This window comes from Heloderma suspectum, chromosome 3, assembly GCF_057233095.1.
Source record: "Heloderma suspectum isolate Gila_16-S chromosome 3, 16-S_ref, whole genome shotgun sequence".
NCBI lineage: Eukaryota > Metazoa > Chordata > Lepidosauria > Squamata > Helodermatidae > Heloderma > Heloderma suspectum.
This window is the reverse complement of record NC_139460.1, coordinates 184,846,125-184,869,569: the sequence shown is the minus strand read 5'-3', so window position 1 is coordinate 184,869,569 and position 23,445 is coordinate 184,846,125. Positions and strand designations below refer to the sequence as shown.

Below are 23,445 nucleotides of genomic sequence, written 5' to 3'. Positions count from 1 at the left end.
TGAGCACGCTCCGGGAGAGAGCGCAGGACAGGAAGGCCTGGCGTGCTATGGTCCATGGGGTCACGAAGAGTCGGACACGACTGAACGACTGAACGACTGAACAACAACAACAAATTATGTTTTTTGCAGGGGACTTCTGAAAGATTCTGTTGCTATAGAGCAAACAGGGAAGATTTGAAAATACTTCAAATCTTAGTAGTACTTACTTCAAATCAAATATATAACTACTACAATATAACTAGTAGTTATATTAGTTATAATCTTCAATGTCCACCATTATGTTTTTTGCAGAGGACTTTTGAAAGATTCTGTTACTATAAAGCAAACAGGGAAGATTTGAAAATATTCAGATTCCATTGATTAGCTATATGTGTATTAAATTGATTATTAATGTGTATTAAATCATACTGGAAATTCTTGCTTCTACCATTAATTTATTATTGATTATCTTAGCCATTAGTACAATCAATATGCAGAGTGACCCTGAACAAACTGCAAAATCAATTTTATTCAGAAAACGTTTTCTTGTCATTTAAAAGGTTGAAGAAAGTAACTTGAAGCAAAATGTTCTGATGGCAACAATACATGACATATAGATTTTTCTAAAACAATTCAAAAGTTCCTATTGTGATGAGAAAGGCAGAGAGAAAAGAAGAAACAATAGCAGTTTGAGATTTATGGGACAGAGAGTGGGCATCTCTACACCAGCCTAAAATTTAAAACAGGGCTTTCTGCTTCCATTTTAAATGCAGGATCACTTAGCACTTTTTCACGTGCAGGATCACTTAGCACTTTTTCACGTGAGCACTTTTCCTCACGGTTGGAGGAAAAGGAAGCACTTTTTCACGTGCTTCCTTTTCCTCCACCCCCTTCCCCCTCCTTCTCCCCGTATCTGAGTCTTCCATTATCTTTCATTGATCTCGCTCCTCTTCTTGCAGCTTTCCCTCTTTTCACCGAGGAAACTGAAGCAGAACACAACAGGGTAATTTGATAGCTCATTATCTGTGGTCTATTTAAAAATGGAACAAAGGGCATTTAGTGCAGGGGATGCCTTGAATGATCATGGTGTCATGTAAAGAGCCTGCAAACTTCCATGAAGGAGCAATCTCAATTGCAGGATAAAAGCTCAGTGTGAAGGAGCCCAGTGGAACAGAGAGCCAAGAGTTGGGTAAAAGTACTTCTTTAAGGGTGAGTGCAGGGCCTCTCTCTGGGGATTTGGTAGTGGGTTTCTGCATAACGGCAGTGCCTGCTGTTTGCCTCCACTTACACTCTGCTTGTATATTTGTAAAAATATTACAAAATATTACAAATACTACAAAACGGTATTAAGTCTCTAGCACTCTCTCACCTAAAGAGAATCAAATCTTGGCGGTGCTGCTCTTGGAACTTCTCCTGGCTCAGGGAAGTGAGAAATGTGCAACATTGTTTGTGTTCATTTTTTTCCAGACTAAATGTAAAAATAAATGAACACATAGGCTTCAAAGCCATTTCCAAGTATGAGATTTAGGATGCAAATCTATGGTTCTTGGGAGTGCAGACCAGGAGACATAGGACAGTTCAGATCTCCAACTCCAACATAAAGAGAGGTGTCCACCCTCAGAGGGAGAGATCCAACTTCAGATTCCCCCTTCCAGCCCCCATCTAAATCTCTGAGGCTCTTGCCTCTCCAACACTGGCACAGAATCTGGAAGAATCATAGCCTGTTACCACATGAGCAAAAAACAATAGGTCACATATTTCTTGACTTGGTTAAAACTTTTATACTTCAAATGTCCCATATTTGAGATGTGCTCTTCTTTTGCTCAGGTGCAAAAGTATAGCTTTCTACTCGATAAATTTCAGAAGTGTGTTAGAGCACTCAGGATTTCACAGCAGTCTAAACAATTTTGATATCAGCAGCAACTGGAGCTGGAATTACAGTTAGTCTGCTTTCATAAAGATGTGTAGCCAGTGTACTAAAAAAACATGTGTTACTCTTGCAGGCCAGAAATTCTTCTCTGTCATTTCATCAGCACATCTAGTCATGACAGAACTTTACTTCCCATCATTTGATGCTGTTTCATATGTCTTGTACTCAGCCTTTTACTCAGTCTTTTGGGCAGGTTACTTGTCCTTTGCCACACCTCCCATGGCTGCCATTTTATAGTGGTGCCCAGGATAGTTTCTCAAATGTGCCCATGGTCCAGAAAGGTTACCTACCCCTGGTCTAGACAATACTGAGCTAGATGAACTCGATGTAAGGCAGCTTCCTATGTTTCTGTGATCCTATGAATTCCATGCAGAAGTGCATTTCTGTTGGATGGGCATAAAGCCCATAAGGGAAACATTCAGAATGGGAAATTCAAATTGTTTCCAGATGAGGCTTTTACCCTGCAATAGCCCTGCCTCCACAGCATGGCTGCCCAGCCAACATTTGTAACCCTCCCATGTTGAATAGGCACACAATGACTTTTGATTGGTGGTGCTAGGAGCCTAAAGCAGCCCCCTACTTTTCAAATAAAGATCCAGTCACGTTTATTCACCACCTGATTAGTTTAGTTGTCATTTTATGCAGCTTGATATCTTCTATTAAATGTAAACACTCTTACAGCCTTCCCTCGCATAATTTTTATTTCTAACTTTGTTTGCTGTATCACTATTAACTAACACCATACCACTATTCCATAAGAGAATTTTGCAGTAATTCAACAGCAATATTTTGTCCTTTATGTCAGGGGTGGGCAGAAGGTATATCTCCAGATGTTTGGGACCAACTACCAGAGGCCTCTGCCTGGATGGCCAATAGTCATGAATGCTTGGAGAGATTTAAATGTAATAGCACTTCTTGTATTAATTTGATTGTACAGTCGATTGTTTTTTAAAAATTAATTAATTGTTTGATATTTATTATACTATGAAATGTGTAATAATTTACAGAGACACAAAAAGGAACGCAGGGAGCTGAAGTCCAAAACCTCTGGAGATCTACTTTCTGCCCACCCCTGCTCTAGGTCACACTGTTTATTTGCATCAGTAGCTTCTTTGTGTTGTTTATTGGCTTATCTTTGTTTTATTCTCTATTGAAATATTAATTCCAGAACAATTTGATATGAGAGCACCCACAATGAATGCTACATACCTGTCATGCCACTGCCTCTTGTTAATTTCTCCTCATTATGTTCAAACCTCATCACTTCCTGTTCTTTGACTTGACTGGATACCTATCTGACTATCATAACATTTTAAAACATTTCTACAAGCTTGGCCATGTTTTAAATATATATTTTGCACAATTTAGGCTGCAATCCTATATCCACTTATCTTGGATTAAGCCCAACTGAACTTCACACGACTTACTTCTATGTATATATCTACACAGGATTGCACTGTTAGTGTAGTTGCTGCAACCAGATTCAGCAGAAAGTCAACATTTGGGAGAGGGCATACAAGCTTGGCTTCCTTTGTCACACTTGTTTGGCCTTTATGAAGAGGCATAAGATGGCTATCAAGTCCATATACTAAGGCCAGAGGCCTGACACACTGAAGTTGCTTTAGAATCACAGAATCATAGAATAGTAGGGTTGGAAGGGGCCTACAAGACCATCAAGCCCAACCCCCTGCTCAATGCAGGAATCCAAGTCAGAGCACCCCTGACAGATGGCTGTCCACCTTCGTCTTGAATGCCTCCAGTGTGGGAGAGCCCACCACCTCCCTCGGTAACTGGTTTCATTGTCATATTGCTCTAACAGGACGTTTTTCCTGATGTTCAGCCGGAATCTGCCTTCCTGTCACTTGAGCCCATTATTCCGTGTCCTGCGCTCTGGGATGGTCAAGAAGAGATCCTGGCCTTCCTCTCTGTGACAACCGTTCAAGTACTTGAAGAGCACTATCATATCTCCCCTCAGTCGTCTCAAGGCTAAACATTCCCAGTTCTTTCAGTCTCTCCTCATAGGGCTTTGTTTCCAGTCCCCTGATCATCTTCGTTGCCCTCCCCTGAACCCTCTCCAGTTTGTCTGCATCCTTCTTAAAGTGTGGTGCCCAGAACTGGACACAATACTCCAGATGAGGCCTAACCAGTGCTGAGTAGAGGGGAACTAGTACTTCACGTGATTTGGAAGCTATGCTTCTATTAATGTAGCCCAAAATATCATTTGCCTTTTTTGCAGCCATATCACATTGTTGGCTCATATTCAGCTTGTGATCTACAACAATTCCAAGATCCTTCTCGCTTGTAGTATTGTTGTGTCAAGTATCCCCCAACTTGTTACTGTGCATTTGGTTTCTTTTTCCTAGGTGCAGAATTTGGCATTTATCCCTGTTAAATTTCATTCTGTTGTTTTCTGCCCAGAGCTCCAGCCTATCAAGATCACTTTTGTTTCCATCTTCCAGCGTATTAGCTATGGTGCCTAACTGTGTCATCTGTAGATTTGATTAGCATTCCCTGCACCTCCTCCTCCAAGTCATTGAATCAGGATATCATGAGGACAGCTTGCTGAGGTCAAGGTATATTATGTCCACAGCATTCCCACAGTCCACAAGGGAGGTGACCTGATCAAAAAATGAGATCAGATTAGTTCGGCAGGATTTGTGCTTGACAAATCCATGTTGGCTTCAAGTAATCACTGCATTGTTTTCAAGGTGTCTATATACTAATGCCCAGAGTATGGGAAACCAACAGAATGAACTTGAACACTTAATCCAAGAGGGAAATTATGACTTGACAGGTGTAACTGAGACTTGGTAGGATGAATCCCATGACTGGAATACAGCAATTGAAGGATATAACTTGTTCAAAAAGAACAGGAGGAACAGAAAGGGAGGTGGGGTTGCACTATATGTGAAAAATACATATCTCTGCACAGAAATACAGGAGGATGAGCTGGTAGCCCCATTGAGAGCATCTGGATCAAAATAAATAGAGCAAAGAATAAAAGGAACCTGGTGGTCGGAATCTAATACCGGCCACCCAATCAAGGAGAAGACGAGGATGAAACTTTTGAAAAGCAAATAGCCAATGTTTCAATGAAGCATGATGTAGTAGTAACGGGGGACTTCAATTTCCCCAATATTTGTTGGGAGACAAATTCTGCAAAACATGGCCCCTCCAGGAAATTCCTAACTTGTGTGGTGGATAAACTGGAGGAAAGAACTAGAGGATTGGCTATCCTTCACTTGATCCTAACTAACAGAGAGGACTTAGTGGATAAAGTAGCAGTTACAGAACTTTGGGGGAAAGCAACCATGTTGTACTTCAGTTCTTGGTTTTAAAGGAAGCAAAAGCTGAGTGTAGTCAAATGCATACCCTGAATTTTAGGAAAGCTGATGTTAATAAACTCAGAACAATGATCAGTAAGGTCCCATGGCAAGCGACTCTAACGAAAAAAGGAGCCCAAGACGGGTGGGAGCTTTTAAAAAAGGAAATTCTGAAGGCACAATTACAAACCATTCCAACAAAAAGAAAAGGTGGAAGACAACAGAAGAAGCCAATGTGGCTTCACAAAAAGATTAGCAAAGACCTGAAAACAAAAAAGGACACATATAGGAAGTGGAAAGAAGGCCAAGCAAAAAAGGAAGAGTACAGGAAGGTAGCACAGAATGGCAGGGATGGCGTCAGGAAGGCTGAAGCTGAGAACGAGCTGAGGTTAGTGAGGGATGCTAAAAGCAACAAAAAGGCTTTCTTCAGCTATGTACATAGTAAAAGACAGAGGAAAGAAATGGTGGTTCAGCTATTAAATCAGGATGGCAAAATGATAACAGCTGACAAAGAAAAGGCAGAGGTGCTCAATTCCTACTTTGGCTCAGTCTTCTCCCAAAAGAGTGTCTCTGAGCCCCCTGGTAAAGGTGAAGTACAGGCTGAAGGGGCAGGATTGCAGCTTGAGATCGATAGGCATATAGTCAAGGAACACGTAATTACTTCGAATGAGTTCAAATCTCCAGGGCCAGATGAACTGCATCCTAGAGTAATAAAGGAACTGGCAGAAGAACTCTCAGAACCCCTGTCCATTCTCTTTGAGAAATCCTGGAGGACAGGTGAAGTGCCAGATGACTGGAGGAGGGCTAATGTCCCTATCTCCAGAAGGAGATAAAAAGGAGGAACCTGGGAACTACAGACCAGTCAGTCTGACATCAATCCCAGGGAAAATTCTGGAGCAAATGATAAAGGAATCCATCTGTAAGCACCTTGAAAACAATGCAGTGATTACTCGAAGCCAACATGGATTAGTCAAGAACAAATCCTGCCAGACGAATCTGATCTCATTTTTTGGTCACCTCCTCTGTGGACTGTGGGAATGCTGTGGACATAATATACCTCGACTTCAGCAAAGCTTTCGACAAAGTGCCCCATGATATCCTGATGAGCAAATGAGCTCAAAGTGGGCTAGATGAAACAATGATCTGGGGGATCCACAGTTGGCTACATAATCGGACTCAAAGACTGCTTATCAATGGGATCTTCTCAAACTGAGGAGAGGTAATGAGCAGGGTAATGCAGGGCTCAGTCCTGAGCCCAGTGCTCTTCAACATTTGTATTAATGACTTGGAGGAGGAGGTGCAGGGAATGCTGATCCAATTTGCAGATGACACAAAATTGGACAGGATAGCTAATACTTTGGAAGACAAACACAATTCAAAGTGATCTTGATAGGCTGGAGCGCTGGGCAGAAAACAACAGAATGTAATTGAGTAGGGATAAATGCCAAGTTCTGCACCTAGGAAAAAGAAACCAAATGCACAGTTACAAGATGGGGATACGTGGCTCAACAATACTACAAGCGAGAAGGATCTTGGAATTGATGTAGATCACAAGCTGAATATGAGCCAACAATGTGATGTGGCTGCAAAAAAAGGCAAATGCTATTTGGGGCTGCATTTGCAAGTATAGCTTCCAAATCACGTGAAGTACTAGTTCCCCTCTACTCAGCACTGGTTAGGCCTCATCTGGAGTACTGTGTCCAGTTCTGGGAGCAACACTTTAAGAAGGATGCAGACAAACTGGAGAGGGTTCAGAGGAGGGCAACGAAGATGATCAGGGGACTGGAAACAAAGCCCTATGAGGAGAGACCGAAAGAACTGGGAATGTTTAGCCTTGAAAAAAGAAGACTGAGGAGAGATATGACAGTGCTCTTCAAGTACTTGAACGGTTGTCACAGAGAGGAAGGCCAAGATCTCTTCTTGATCATCCCAGAGTGCAGGACATGGAATAATGGGCTCAAGTTACAGGAAGCCAGATTCCGACTGAACATGAGGAAAAACTTCCTGACTGTTAGAGCAATATGACAATGGAACCAATTACCTAGGGAGGTGGTGGGCTCTCCCACACTGGAGGCATTCAAGATGGACAACCATCTGTCAGGGATGCTCTGACCTGCATTCCTGCATTGAGGAGGGGGCTGGACTCGATGGCCTTGTGGGCCCTTTCCAGCCCTACTATTCTATGATACTATGATTCTATGAAGATGCTTACAGGTGGATTGCTTTAGAATCTGCTCCAGCATTTTCCCTGGGATTGATGTCAGACTGACTGGTCTGTAGTTCCCAGGTTCCTCCTTCTTGCCCTTTTTTGAAGATAGGGACAACATTAGCCCTCCTTCAGTCATCCGGCATTTCCCCCATCCTCCATGATTTCTCAAAGAAAATAGACGGTGGTTCTGAGAGGTCTTCTGCCAGTTCCTTTATTACTCTAGGATGCAGTTCATCTGGCCCTGGAGATTTGAACTCATTCAAAGTAATTACGCGTTCCTTGACTATATGCCTATCGATCTCAAGCTGCAATCCTGCCCCTTCAGCCTGTACTTCACCTCTACCAGGGGGCTCTGAGACACTCAGATGACTGAGCCAAAGTAGGAATTGAGCACCTCTGCCTTTTCTTTGTCAGCTGTTATCATTTTGCCATCCTGATTTAATAGTTGAACCACCATTTTTTTCCTCTGTCTTTTACTATGCACGTATCTGAAGAATGCCTTTTTGTTGCTTTTAGCATCCCTTGCTAACCTCAGCTCGTTCTCAGCTTAAGCCTTCCTGACGCCATCCCTACAATTCTGTGCTACCTTGCCTGTACTCTTCCTTTTTTGCTTGGCCTTCTTTCCACTTCCTATATGTGTCCTTTTTTTGTTTTCAGGTCTTTGCTAATCTTTTTGTGAAGCCACATTGACTTCTTCTGTTGTCTTCCACCTTTTCTTCTTGTTGGAATTGTTTGTAATACCTTCTGTAGTGCCTTCAGAATTTTCTTTCTTTAAAACTCCCACCCATCTTGGGCTCCTTTTCTCATTACTGTCGCTTGCCATGGGACCTTACTTATCATTGTTCTGAGTTTATTAAAATTGGTTTTCATAAAATCCAGGATGTGTGTTTGACTACACTTAGTGTTTGCTTCCTTTAGAACCAAGAACTCAAGTACAGCATGGTCACTTTCCCCCAGAGTTGCCGTAACTGCTACTTTATCCACTAAGTTATCTCTGTTGGCTAGGATCAAATCAAGGACAGCCAATCCTCTAGTTCCTTCCTCCACTTTCTGTAGGAGGAAGTTATCAGCAACACAAGTCAGGAATTTCTTGGAGGGGCCATGTTTTGCAGAATTTGTCTCCCAACAAATGGGAGGAAATTGAATTGGGGAAATTGACGTCCCCCGTTGCTACTACATCATGCTTCTCTAACCCATCCTCTTGGGAGACAGCATACCTGGCGAGTCCACGGGTCTTTGTGACATACTTGGGTTTCAATCCCACGCAGTAAGGAGTCTCTCACTACTATTACTCTTCGCTTCTTGTTGTAGGCTTTGGTTTCATTGCCTCTGCTTGACTGACCTTCAGCCTCTTGCTCACTGTCATGGAGGGTCCCCTGTAATTCTTCCTCTGAAGGCTGTTCTCCAGCTTTAGTTCCAACAACATCATAAAGATCATTTCACTTCAGTATAGTTTTCCCAACTTCAGGAAGTAGTCCTTGAAATGGAATCCTCCTGTGTCCTTTTGCGTTTTTATGCTGTTGCTTATTTTGATCACTGACATTTTAAATTTTGATGTTAAGTATTTAATTTTGATGTATTGAAATTAGAAGAACATTTAATTGAACTTAAACAGTCACATGGGTGTTAGGAGTTAGAATTCCCTTCCAAACTGGGAGAGGTTGCCTACTTGTCCTGTTGCAGTATTTTCTGGAGAGGTGGCATTTCTCTTGTTAGAAGAGTGTAGGTCTAAGTTGCTACACAATTTACTTCTGGTCTCACACCGCTGGTCTCACTGGTGCACATTTCCTAACTCACTTACCATTCTCAGCTTACTTCTACTTGCATATATCCTAGTTTACCACATAGGCTTCCCCAGGCCCATCCTACAGTGTTGTGCTAGACAGGCCTGTTCTGTTCTCATTAATCCTATCCGTGAAATAATAAAGCTGTCTCAGCTTTACTTATACCTCAGTCCTGAAAACATTTATTTGGAAGTAAATCTCACTGATTCACCAGAAAGCACTTCCAGGGAGGTGACCTTTGATTTGCAGACTCCATCCCATTAACATTACAGATATTGCTCAGGTGCTCTTTGTGTGCCTTTTCATAAACTTAGATCAAATTGCTTTCCCTTAATAGTAGGTGAGAGTTTTCCATGAGACCAGGCTGATCTTAGGGATACTATTTCTCTCCTCTTCCTTCAGATATAGACACAAGAAACAGGGTTACTTACAAAAAGTGCACAACAGACAAATCAAAACCTTAGACCTCATTAGTTTCAGCTGCCACCAACTTTCTTATTTAAAAAAAAGGCAAGAGGAGGAAGCACAGCCTGAAGTATAATGGAAGTCATTACTCTTGATTAGGGATGGGTGGAAGGCTTACCTCCGGGTCTGAGGGGGGTGTCCGCTGGCTGGCTCTGCTCTACGGCGATTCCATGGAGCCGCTGGCCGGCTCCAGAGCGTCAGCGATACGGCCGCCATTGATTGCCGTATCGCTGGCTGGCTAGATTGACTGCGGACGCAAACGGCGTCCACTACAGCATTTGCGGCCGTAAAGGTCTTAGTTTAAGGTAAAAGTAGCTGTAAATGGCTGCATTTAGCTTAGACTAAGACCTTAACGGCCGCAAATGGTGCATTTGCGTCCACAGTCAATCTGCCCAGCCAGCGATATGGCAATGGCAGCCGTATTGCTGGTGCTCCGGCCGGCAAGGATTCCTCCTAGAGGCAGAGGTAAGTCTTCCGATCCTCCATGGGCTCCGGGGGGGGGGGGGGCAGATTCTTTTGAATCCGGCCTCACCAGGGTCCGTGGAGGATTTCTCTCCCATCCCTGCTCTTGATTGTGGAGTTAAAGTATGTTCTTATGTAGTAGCCATATCGGGGGTCAGACTAAGTAGCCTCATGCAGTGTCATGATTCATGTTCTTGCTGAGCTCTTGCTCTCTGAAATATATGTTTGTAAGCTGACGAGACACAGGAATTTCTTATCTTATCACTATGACCTTAGCCTTTGTTGACATGTATATCATGTTGTCTGCTGTTCTCTGCTTATCATGGCTACCCTATAACCCATTTCTTGTATTATAAACAATGGTGCTAGGAGAAGAAATGTTGAGGACTGCAACCCCACACGGGAGGGAGAGGAGGAGCCGTTTCCTATGTGTCACAATATCTATAAAAACAACGTGCTGATGTAAATCGGGGCTTTTGGCTCTTTGGAAGTGATTCCAGCCATAAAGCCCGCGCGTTAAATAAAGAAAAACTCTTTTTCCTTCACTCCGTGGTCTCTCTGACTCTGAGTTCTGCAACACTTTGGCAATGTAGGGACAGAGGAGACACAATTCCTTAAAGTACTCTTAAATCCTATAGAACAGTAGTTCCCAACCTCTAGGGAGATGTTGCTGGAGTGCAACTCCCATCATCCCTGACCATTGGTCACCTAGGTGGGGATGATGGGAGTTACAACCCAACATCTGGAACTTTTGGTATTGAACACCTTGATAGTGTGAGGCCAGCACTATTTTAAGGCTTAGAACAGGGGTATGGCCTAATTTAAAATGCCCTCTGCAAATGATCAGTTCAGAATTCTAGCAAGAGTGATCTGTTTTTGCCCTGTCAGCCTGTTAGGTAGAGAGGGAGACAAAGAGAAGGGGTGGCCCTCCCCACTGTCATCTTGCTCCCTGCCAAAGTGTGGCCCCAAATAGATTATAACCTCAAAGAAATGCAGCCCTTGGTAGAAAAAATGTTCCCCACCCCTGGCACAGAAGATACAGGACACAGATGGAAAGCATCCATGAAAATATTAGATATATTTAAAGAAATTTATATTTTATTAAGAAAACATAAATACAAGCACAGAAAAAAAGAAAGTATAGTCTGCTTAACTGACTATTAACTTGGCCAACATTGATAAGCCATAGCCCTCAAAACTTGAGTTACTGTATTTATTATATTAGTCTGCACATCCAGAAGATCTAGGCAGAAGAAACCACATGCTCTTAATCTGCCATTTCTTTTTAAATGTAGCCATCCAGATTAGACCCTCTATGATTTGTTTCATGATTCTGTTCTTTATTTTTATGTACTATATCTTTTTATATGTATTTTTCTTTATTTTGTAAGTATGTGGTTGGTAGACTGTTGATAATAAACCATTACTACCTGTCATTTTGACAGATGGTATGGATGCAGGTGTTCAGATATTCCTTCCAAAGACAAAGACATCACTCCCAAAGGCCAATGGTGAGCAAGAACAAATATGAGGCAGCCTTGCACTTTTAAAAGATGTCAGAAGCCAGACTGAAGGGTAGATTAGCATAATTTCTAGTCAGTCACAAAGTTCATTCCTCAAGGTGTCCATTATAAATTAGACATTTTAACTTTGAAGACATGAGCTAATTTTCTATCAAAAGTATATTCAATATTACAATTTTTAAAAAACTGTGATATGCCATTGACTGTTTTCCACATAAAAAGCTGAATAGAGGACTAGTGCATGTGTGTAGGAGGCTGATTAATCTCTTTCTTGGATCATTTTTAGACCTGGTATGCACATAATGCTAACCCATGGTTTATTTAACTCATGGGTTGTTAAATTATGGCTTGTTGTGATGTGTGAACCCAGCCACAAACAACCCAAAAAGAGAACCCATGGTTTGTTGTTGGTTGTGAACCCTGGGTTATTTAAACCATGGGTTGTTATTACATGTGATCCTAAAATCATGGGTTGTTAATGGGTGTTTTCACCAGGCTACAGAGTTGGCAGTCAAGAGTGGTAAAAAAAAAAAAAGACTGAGTCACTCTACATGCCAGTACTATAGCGTCATACAGGGAGGCAAAGGAGGAATGAAGCAAACCAGGACTTAAGGAAACAAACTACGGTTTATTCAATTGTCTTATCAGACAAATCCTGGGTAGGGCAACAAATCATGGATTAAATATGGGTTAAATAAACCATGTACTAGCATTATGTGTGAACTAGGTCTTACTTGTTAACCTTCTCGGGTCATTTTTCTGCTCAAAATCACCCCCAGCTGCTTTTCTCCCTGAGAAAAATATGTGGGAATCTGCATCCTTCCCTCCATAAGAAGAAAAGCAGCTGGGGGAAAAAAGAGGACAAAAATTAAGTACCTCCTAACCACCCATTTTTTGTCTGCTCAAGACCGCACAAGAGACTGATAGGAAACCCTATCAGGCAGGGATCCCCAATCTTTTTGGACCGATGGGCACATTCAGGAATTTTAGAAACTGCTGTGAATGGCTCCATGAGAACCATTCACCACCATAAAATGGCTCTCATGGAGAATGTGGCTAGTTACATAATGGCTGCCATGGGGGCCTGGCTAGACAAAAGGCAAGAAATGCACTCAACAAACTGAGTACAAGTAGAATTTAGGTCTGAACTCCAAAGCCAATCCACATATTTGATCCCACAGAAGCACAAGAGAATACCCATTTAAGGTTGGAATCCTATGCATGCTTACATGGAACTCAGTGGGAATTATGCCCGAACAGGCCTACATAGGATCGCTCTGCTCATCCTATCCACATACACACACACGCAAAAGGAAAGAAAAAGTGCCGGGCTCAGCCACTCTGTTCCCCAGCTGGCAGTCCTACTTCCTCCTCTGCTGTTAAAGCCCCCACAGGGAAGGTGCTGTGTGTTTGTGTCAAGTGTGAGAAGGGGCTGGAAATGGAGAGAAAAAGAACAAGGGTAGGGGCTGGGAGAAGGAAGAAACAGTGAGAGAGCGGTGTGAAATGGGGAGAAAGAAGAAGGCTAGAGGCTGGGAGGGAGAAATAACAAGACAATGGGGTAAAGGGGAGAGAAAGAGCAAGGCTATAGGCTAGGAGGGGGAGGAACAGTGAGGCAAAGAGGTGGGGGGATAATGAGGCTAGAAGTGAAGAGAAATAGCAAGATAAAGAGGTGAATGGGGGAGGGATAGCGTGCAAGGCTAAGGGCTAGGAAGGGAGAGAAAGAAGAAAGCTAAGGATGGGCAAGGGAGAGGAATAGTGGGGAAAGGGGTTGGGGGGAGAGAAATAGTAAGCTAGAGGCTGGGAGTGGAGAGATAGAGAGAGCAAAGAGGAAACGTCTGTGTGGATGGAAGAAGATTGGGTGGGACAAGGAAACAAAACTTTCCTTCTCTTCCTGCCTGCTGAACAGCGGATCAACGGAAGGTTCAGGAACAGGAAGGAGAGTCTGGTGCCCTAACATTTTTTTATCAAAAATATATATATTTGAAGGTGGCAGAGAGTAGAGAGCTTCGTGGGCACCAGTAGAGCACCATATTGGGGACCCATGCCCTAGGCACTAACCTAGGTGGTTTGAATAATAGAAATAGCTCATTTTGGGTTCTTCACATGAGGCTGAAATCCCACAACCTTTCCAGGGCTTTCTGCTCCCGGATTCTTTGCAGGATTAAGATCGGCTCCTTTACACAGGCAGACACAGGCTTTGAATCAAGGACTTCCTTTCTCAGCAAGTTCTATATGTTTCATTTTACAGCCACTAGATGGCGCTGTGATTATAGCGCAACATCATCATTATACACAGCCGATAGATCAGATTAACGTCCCTTATCATGTTATCTCCGATCTTTTTAAAAGCGGGATATAGGTCATAGGAGGGGCCCTGGAGGTTGACAACATCATGTAAAGGACCCGCAAACTTCCATGAGCAATGAATCTTGATCACACAATATAAGCCCTGTGTGGAGAAGCTTTAGATAAGTAGCAGAGTCACTGTCTGACTCCTAGCAGGAAATAACTATTTACATCTGAATAATACAGGCCAGTGTTTCAAAATAAAGATATTTTTTGGAATCCACATTCTGTGGATCTACATTGTGTTTATAACAAGCTCCCTCCCCCCTGCCCACACTTTTTTTTTGGGGGGGGGGGAGGTCTGATATGGGTAAGTAAAACATTGTTTGCAGAAGATAAAATAAATCTTAATGTCTATAATTAATATACAATTATGCTTCCACAATTGCCCAAATGAGGCGATGGCAGTGGTGAGGGAAAAGAGGAGGATAGGGCTGGATCTAAAACACAGAGTAATACAGATGTGCATTTGTGGGTTATTTTGATTGTAAGCCACTTTGCATATTTGTTAGGAAGGCTATAAATGCTGAAAATAAAGTAAATAAATAAGGCTCAAAGGAAAAGGAAAAATTAGGGGCTGTTCAGAGAAGGAAGTGGAATGCAGCTTTTACTATAGGCATACATAGGGTTACTCACATGGCCCACTGTAGCTTTTCATTCTTGATGGAGCTATACAGAGCCTGCAGAGAGAAAATAAATATTTGTATTATCAGGATAGTTGTGTAATTACAAAGAGGCAACATTTCTAGAAAAATTATTCACTTCAACATCATGAATGACAGGAGAGGCAATTCTGCATTCAATCCTAAACAGTAACTGCAAGATAGTTTGAGAGTTAACTGCTTGGAAACAATTGCCACAATGCTATGATGGTCAATATGCATGCAACGGGGGTGATTCAGTAGACGTTGTTTACTTGGACTTACAAAAGGCTTTTGACAAAGTCCCTCACCAAAGACTTCTGAGCAAACTTAGCAGTCACAAAATAAGAGAGGTCCTCTTACGGATCAGTAACTGGTTAAGGAATAGAAAGCAGGGAGTAGGGATAAATGGTAAATTCTCCCAATGTCTAAGATTGCTCCCTCCATGTAGTTCAAGGGCATTTCTACACCAGCCTAAAATCCTGCATTTAAAATGGGGCTTTCTGCTTCTGCTTTAAATGCAGGATCACAACTGACTCCCTTTACACGCGCTACCTTCCCCCCTCCTTCTCCCCGTATCTGAGTCTTCCATTATCTTTCATTGATCTCGCTCCTCTTCTTCCCGCTTTAACTCTTTTGACGAGGGAACTGAAGTGGAACACAATGGGGTAATTTGATAGCTCATTATCCGCAATCTATTTAAAAACGGAACAAAGGGTATTTAGTGCAGGAGGGTCACTGCATCATGTAAAGAGCACACAAACTTCCGTGAGATTGCTCAATCTCATTTCTGCTCATTTGCAGGATAAATGCCTGGTGTGAAGGAGCCCCAAATCTAAAACCCACACATGAAAAAAACACTGTAGGTTATCCCCCCCACTGTCATCAGATGCAATGGAATAGTACGTGGGTTATCCCACTAATGTTTCTTTAAAAAAAATAACTTTGAGGCTTAAGTCTATGGAAATCACTGCCATAGTTTTTAATAAAGTTCCCAATTAAACATCACCGCTGGGGAACTCTTTCTCAGCTGTAAAACCTTTAACTGCTGCCACTAGAATAAACCCTATCTTAAAGTTGAGCTAGTTGTAGGCCAAAACATCTGGAGGGTTACAAGTTGCCCATTCCTGGCCTACAGTGAAGTTGTGATGGTCCAGCAAGGCAATTGAAGAATTACAGATTTAGACAAGCAAATATGATATTGGAGGAAGTTATTAAACTTAGGGAAATCTGCTGTAAGCATGATTTGTTTTTTAAAAGAAAAAAATTGTTCCAGCCTAAGTAATAAGGATTAGGTTTCACAGAATAGGAAAAAATGTGTTTAGATGTAAACGAATAGGAGCTGAAGTTCAGGTCACAGGTTGCTGAAATTCTGCCTCAATTACTTTCTAAACATTAGCAGAACTACCACACATCCACAGGCTCTCTCATCGATATGGGCCTTAGATATCCAGGACTCTGCAGGTGCCAACAGATGCTGCAATACTTGCTACATTCAACATATAATTCTGGTAATGAAGAACTATAGTTATGTGCATAGGGGCTAACCTGGATGCACTCTTTAAAATCAGAATCTGACATTATGTACAAATAGCATAGCAGACTCTGTAGCATCCTTATGAGAATCATACTCAGGTATGCTGGATCTGCAAAAGCAGAGTAGAGAGGGAGATATCGGTCATGCACGTACAGAAACATGTTCTTTAAACATGATTTTACACCTGGTTCACATATCACAACCAACTATGGGTTAAGCAACCCATTATTAGCTGGGGACGCACACAAGCAAGCGAACACATTGCCTCCCGCCCACGCACCACTCCACGTCTGGTTTCCAAAACAATCCAGGGTTGTTCATGATGACATGTGACCCAAGAACTCCGGGTTTTTGAAGGGGAAACAATTAATAGTTTTAACCCACAATAAACCATGTGTTGTTTACAAAAGCGGAAATTAAATGGGAGCAGCGAGCAGACATGAGAGAGTGTAATTGCTTGCTCCAGATAACCCATGATTGTTGTTATGTATGAGCTGTGTACTCACTCATTTACAGGTCCTACTAACATATCTGCATATGGTATGAATACTGCCAGAAGAACGAACTTGACCTGTTTTGGTGGGAGCTCAATTGCACTGACTTCATGCATCAGTGATTTTGGTTATGGTCTGTGCTAATGTTTTAGTTATGTTATTATATTTTGGTATTTTAATGGAAATCATTTTTAGCTATTTTATATTTTGTATGTTTTAAAGTCACTTTGGGTCTTTTTAAAGAGAAAGGTAACTAAGAAATCATCATCATTATGTAGGAAAAACTACAACAAACCAAGAACAAAATTCTGTAACCACAAATTTGCAATTCTTACTAAAAAAGAAAACACTAGAGCAGCCTTTTGCAGGACATAGTGGGTGAGTTCAGATGACCAGCAGGAGAAACAATGCTGCATTGGTTGTTTCCCAGCCCCCCCCCCCCCCCCCGCGTATCACACAACTGGGTTTACCCTAATTACCCGTGCTGCATTGCAGGTTGCCCGGTCATTCGAACCCAGCGCACGGTGTGAGCAGAGTTCATTTTCACCCACCCTACAACCCATACTGGAAAGCGTGGGCTGTCGGGTGGGTGAAAATGAACTCTGCCCACTCCACAATGTTTAGCAGTAAATATATTTTTAAATTACTTTGTTTTTAGTCTATCTTTCTTATATATTTTAATTGAAGACTAACTATGTTCATTGTGGATCCAGAGGCTCCTTGTTGCTTTGCTATTGTGCTGCTTCACACCTACCTCTACATTACTTCCATAAAGTGACTAGCATCCTTAATGGATCAAGCTCCCAGAGACGTGGAAAAATAAGACCCACCAAAACCATCCCATGTACGCTTTATTCCTTCAAGAAAAAAATCACCAAAGGTATGCTTACTATTGAACATCTAAGAACCTAAAAATCCCTTTCATCATCCCCTTGGATCTCAAGATCCGTACATCCATAGCCATCTCTGAAAGGCTATCTCTCTTTATGCTGTCAGATCAAGAGACATGAAATGAGTATGTGCCTTTTGTCACCTTTGATTGACCACTACTTACATAAAGTGAGAATCCTAAGAACAAAACTACAGCAGGAACTTCAATACCAGCAAATGCACCTCAATATTCTCAATAACAGATGACAGAATTTCTTCTACAAAAATTAAACTGCTGTCACAAGGCCTTAACTTTTGCCCTACACCTTTGGAGCATGACCTGGTCCAAATGAATGCTGACATCTTGAGAGAAGATACAGGTTAAAAGAACTTTTCCACAATGATAACAAATTGACTGGGTTCACACAACATGATAACCCACACTCAAGACTGAGTGTGGGTTGAGTCTGGGATGTCGTTGAACCATGGGCTGTGTTGTGTGAATCCAGCTGTGCTAACAAACCATGGTTTGTTAACCATAAACAACTCAATGTGTTCCTGCCATGGTTTGTTCGTGGTTAACAAACCATGGTTTGTTAGCGCAGCTGGGTTCACATAACACAATAGCCCACATTTCAAGAACAATCTACAGTTCAACAGCAACCCACTAAACCCATACTTAACCTTGAGTGTGGATTATCGTGTTGTGTGAATCCAGTCATATCGTAAACCCACACCATAATACTCTATCACAATTCCTGCCCCCAAAAACCTGGATACCAAACCCAAATAGGAACTCAGTATTAGAAACCTTCCTTTGATAAATTAAAAAAAAAGAATTCATGAACACAAACCTGGACTTGTCTTTGATAATCTATCAAGACAAGAGAGACCCTCAACCAACTTCTAGTTAGAAAGTCATAGTCATAAAACCAGCTGATAAAGGAAGAGCTGTTATTGTGATGAAGACTGAGGATTATATTTCTGAAAGTCTGAGAAAAACTAAATGATACCAGTACATACAAACTCTTCAATCATGATATTACAGCTGACTTAAATAAAAAACCCCTAGCAATGTAATCCATACATTCCTGCATGAAAACTTACTGGGCAGAGAAACTGCTGACCTTTTAATTAACCCCTTCCCCACAGCAGGAAGATTTTACATGCTACCAAAGATCCATAAAACAACAACACAGGACGACCTATTGTTTCATGCAACAATACTCCCACTGAAATAATTTCATTTTATATTGACTTAGTTAGCACAACATGACAGCCTACTGTAGCTTAATTTACCCACAGGCAGGGGCTGTTGTATTGTGCCAGGTGCCCAGCTTGCCATGTCATGCCAACGTAAATGGCAGGGGTTGTTTGAGGATTAGACAACCCTGAAATAACCCATGGTTGTTTAACCCTGAAATAACCCATGGTTGTTTAACCCTCAAACAACCTGTGCTGCCTGGGTTTGCATGACACAACACCATTAAGCCACAGGCAGCTGGGTGCCCAAGGGTGCCATGCCAAAATGGTGCTGCGGGCGCCTAGTACAATGCAACAACTCCTGCAGGTAAATTAACCCACGGTGGGCTGTCAGGTCATACAAACCAGGTCACCGACTCTGTTATTCAACCACTGGTCCATAAACATCTTTCATATATTAAGAACACTATGGATGGCCTATCAAGATTGAAAGACTAAATCAGGAACACTGATTTGATTCATTCAGTTTCTATACCATCCAATAGCCAAAGCTCTCTGGATGGTTTACAAAGATTACAACATTAAGTGTGCAATCCTAATAGATCTCTCCTGGGTACTTGTAAGGCTCCGAACTTGGAGGTTTATGAGTATCCAATGCAGAGCAGGAGGCATGTTGCACCTCCTGCTCTGCATTTTAGTTAGATGGGGGGTGGGGTTCACCTGTCTAGAGGAGGGTTTGGGGAGGGGGAGGGACAGAGGCTGGGGAGGGCTGGGGATACGGAGTACACCGTCTCCTCCCCTCCTCCTAGCATGCCTCCTTTCCGTCCTTCCGAGCTCGCATTTGTGAGTTTATGAAGGCAGCCGACGTGGTTCTCTCTGCACTGACTGTGAGGGGGAGGACAGGGGGCATGAAGCTGTGATTCCCAGCTCTGAGGTCATAGCACCGTCTACAACCTTGGTGCTGGAAATCCAAAAAATCCAACGCCACCCCCAGATGATGTAGAGGGACCACAGGATTTCTCCCTAAGAATTCATAAGCTTTCTACCACTCAGACCTCTGTTTATTTCTTCTTAGGAATTTTCATCTTCCAGCATTCCAAACTGTCACTTTTGGTATCCATTTAACATCACAGCTACTGATGAAGGTGGAAGCCAAAATGTTTAGCACTAAATATATATTTAAATCACACTGTTTTTAGTCTATTTATCTTTCTTATATATACACACAGATACACACACGTGCTTATAACAAACATACAAGACTGTTGCAAGGCCCTCTAGTCCAATGCATCCACTTCCATCAGGCCAGCTGTCCACACTGATTAACCTGTGTAAGGGACACCTCAGACTGCCATAAACTAGGGGCAGGGAAGAAGGTACTTCTGGATGACAAATGTGGTCAGTGAAATCCTGCGCAAACGATACCCATCCACTAAGTAATGGCAAATCATTTTGAGCATCTCCATATTGCCTAACATGTCCTGAGATAGTTCCTGATGACTCAGGGGAAGTGGGGAACAAAGAATGGTTATATGTAAGAAACTATATGACACCCGCCCCCCCGCACGCCTTGCTTGACCTTTCCCTTTGTACTATGAGAATGCCATTCTATTTTTAGGCATAATAGCTTTTTTTGTTAATAATTTACTTCTGTGGTGACTTTCAAATTGTATATCTCATCCCCTTTTTTCCTCCCAACCCCTTCTTCCTCTAACAATAAATGCACACTCTAACAGAAACCACCTTGGATCTGTTCCAACTGTCTTCCTAACCATGAACCCCAACACAGCCTTCTATGGTTGGGGTTATTGTGCCCTTCCTCTTCTGCAAGCAAACTCCCCACCCCCCACACATTTGGGACATTGCTGCATTATTGCTTAGCCCTGACCTGTGGTGAAATCCAGTCCTGGATTGCTTTTGAAATATTCTAGCTTTCCATTTTAAAATAAAATATTTTTATATAGATATAATTCCCCAGAGCTGAGGTCTGAATGTAGCTACTTTAAAAAGTTGGTAGTTATAAATTAATAATAAAGGGTATTATCACTATAGTAATATATCCCTCTAATTCCCTTCAACTAGAATGGATGTCTGTGATGTGCTCTCCCTATCTACTGGTTAACTGAGGAAATTGCCAGATAGGAGTTCAGATAAAGATACTGGGACCTCATGTGATCAAGAGCAAATAAGAAAGTGGAGTAAGGCTCTCCTACACCTTGAAACAAGGATAAAGGTCTAGACTTTCAGACGAGAGCTGGAAGGCCAACAATGACAGCTCATAAACCTGCTATGAACGAGATCCTGTCCCATGATGAAGCCCACCCTGCTTCATCCAACAGCAGGTAAGTAACAATTAATCTCCGACACCTATACACAATTTTTCTTATATACTTTATTTTGATCAATAGAAAAAACAAATGGCAGAGTCCAATGTGCATAGTTAAACTATGGAATTTGCTTCCACAGGATTTGGTGATGGCTACCAACTTAGATGGCTTTAAAGGGGGATTAGACTAATTCATCCCCTTCATGGATCACTGCCTTGTTGTGGCGAAGGGGCTTGCGTAACTCAGTGAAGCCATAAGCTATGCTGTGCAGGGCCACCCAAGACAGACAGGTCATGGTGGAGAGTTCTGACAAAATGTGGTCCACTGGAGAAGGAAATGGCAACCCACTCCAGTATTCTTGCCAAGAAAACCCCATGGAACACCCCACCCCACAGAGTACCATGGAACGTATCACAAGGCTAAAAGAGATGACGCTGGAAGATGAGCCCCTCAGATCGGAAGGTGTCCAATATACTACTGGGGAAGAGCAGAGGGTATTTCCAAGTAGCGCCAGAAAGAGTGAAGCGGCTGGGCCAAACCCGAAAGGACACTCAGCTGTGGATGTGTCTGGTGGTGAAAAGAAAGTCCAGTGCTGTAAAGAACAATATTGTTCAGGAACCTGGAATGTAAGATCAATGAATCAAGGTAAGCTGGAGGTGGTCAAGCATGACATGGCTAGACTGAACATCGACATCTTGGGATTCAGTGAACTAAAATGGACAGGCATGGGAGAATTTAATTCAGGTGACCATTATATCTACTACTGTGGGCAAGAATCCCTTAGAAGAAATGGAGTAGCACTCATAGTCAACAAAAGGGTGGGAAAAGCAGTACTGCGGTACAATCTCAAAAACGATAGAATGATCTCAGTACGAATCCAAGGCAAACCATTCAACATCACAGTAATTCAAGTCTATGCCCCAATCACTGAGGCCGAAGAAGCTGAGGTTGATGGGTTCTATGAAGACCTACAACACCTTCTAGAACTAACACCAAAAAAAGATGTCCTCTTCATCATAGGCGATTGGAATGCTAAAGTAGGAAGTCAAGAAATCACCGGAATAACAGGCAAGCATGACCTTGGTGTACAAAATGAAGCAGGACAAAGGCTAATGGAGTTTTGCCAAGAGAACACGCTGATCATAGCAAACACTCTTTTCCAACAGCACAAGAGGCGACTCTACACATGGACATCACCAGATGGTCAATATCGAAATCAGATTGATTATGTCCTTTGCAGCCAAAGATGGAGAAGCTCTATACAGTCAGTAAAAACAAGACCTGGAGCTGACTGCAGCTCAGATCATGAGCTTCTTGTTGCAAAATTTCAGCTTAAATTGAAGAACGTCGGGAAAACCACTAAACCATTCAGGTATGACCTAAATCATATCCCTTATGAATATACAGTGGAGGTGAGGAATAGATTTAAGGGATTAGAACTGATAGACAGAGTGCCTGAGGAACTATGGACGGAGGTCCATAACATTGTTCAGGAGGCAGCAACTCAATCCATCCCAAAGAAAAAGAAATGCAAGAAAGCCAAGTGGCTTTCTGATGAGGCTTTACAAGTAGCTGAGGAAAGAAGGGAAGCGAAAAGCAAGGGAGAAAGGGGAAGATCTATCCAACTGAATGCAGAGTTCCAGAGAATAGCAAGGAGAGACAAGAAGGCCTTCTTAAATGAACAATGCAAAGAAATCGAGGAAAACAACAGAATGGGAAAGACTAGAGATCTCTTCAAGAAAATCGGAGATCTCAAGGGAACGTTTTGTGCAAAGACGGGCATGATAAAGGACAAAGAAGGCAGGGACCTAACAGAAGCAGATGAGATGAAGAAGAGGTGGGAAGAATACACAGAAGAACTATACAGGAAAGAACTTAATGTCCCTGATAGCCATGATAGTGCGGTCACTGAACTTGAGCCGGACATCCTCGAGAGTGAAGTCAAGTGGGCCTTAGGAAGCATTAGTAACAACAAAGCTAGCGGAGATGATAGTATTCCAGCTGAGCTATTTAAAATCCTAAAAGGTGATGCTGTTAAAGTGCTGCATTCAATATGCCAACAAATTTGGAACACTCAACAGTGGCCGCAAGACTGGAAAAGATCAGTTTACATTCCAATTCCAAAGAAGGGCAATGCCAAAGAGTGTTCAAACTACCGCACAATTGCGCTCATTTCACATGCCAGCAAGGTGATGTTTAAAATTCTACAAGCTAGGCTTCAGCAGTATGCGAACCGAAAACTACCGGAAGTACAAGCTGGGTTTCGAAGAGGCAGAGGAACTAGAGATCAAATCGCCAACATTCGCTGGATCATGGAGAAAGCAAGAGAATTCCAGAAAAATGTCTATTTCT

At 42.3% G+C, this 23,445-nt stretch overlaps 1 protein-coding gene across 1 annotated transcript in view; it reads right to left on the bottom strand.

Annotated features, from left to right (window-relative positions):
- PSD (pleckstrin and Sec7 domain containing) overlaps positions 1-23,445 on the bottom strand; it is a 214,467-nt gene that overhangs the window by 35,143 nt on the left and 155,879 nt on the right. The window contains exon 10 of the mRNA XM_084845159.1: positions 14,658-14,701. Coding sequence (XP_084701285.1) covers positions 14,658-14,701 — 44 coding nt within the window. The remainder of the gene's footprint in view (positions 1-14,657; positions 14,702-23,445) is intronic.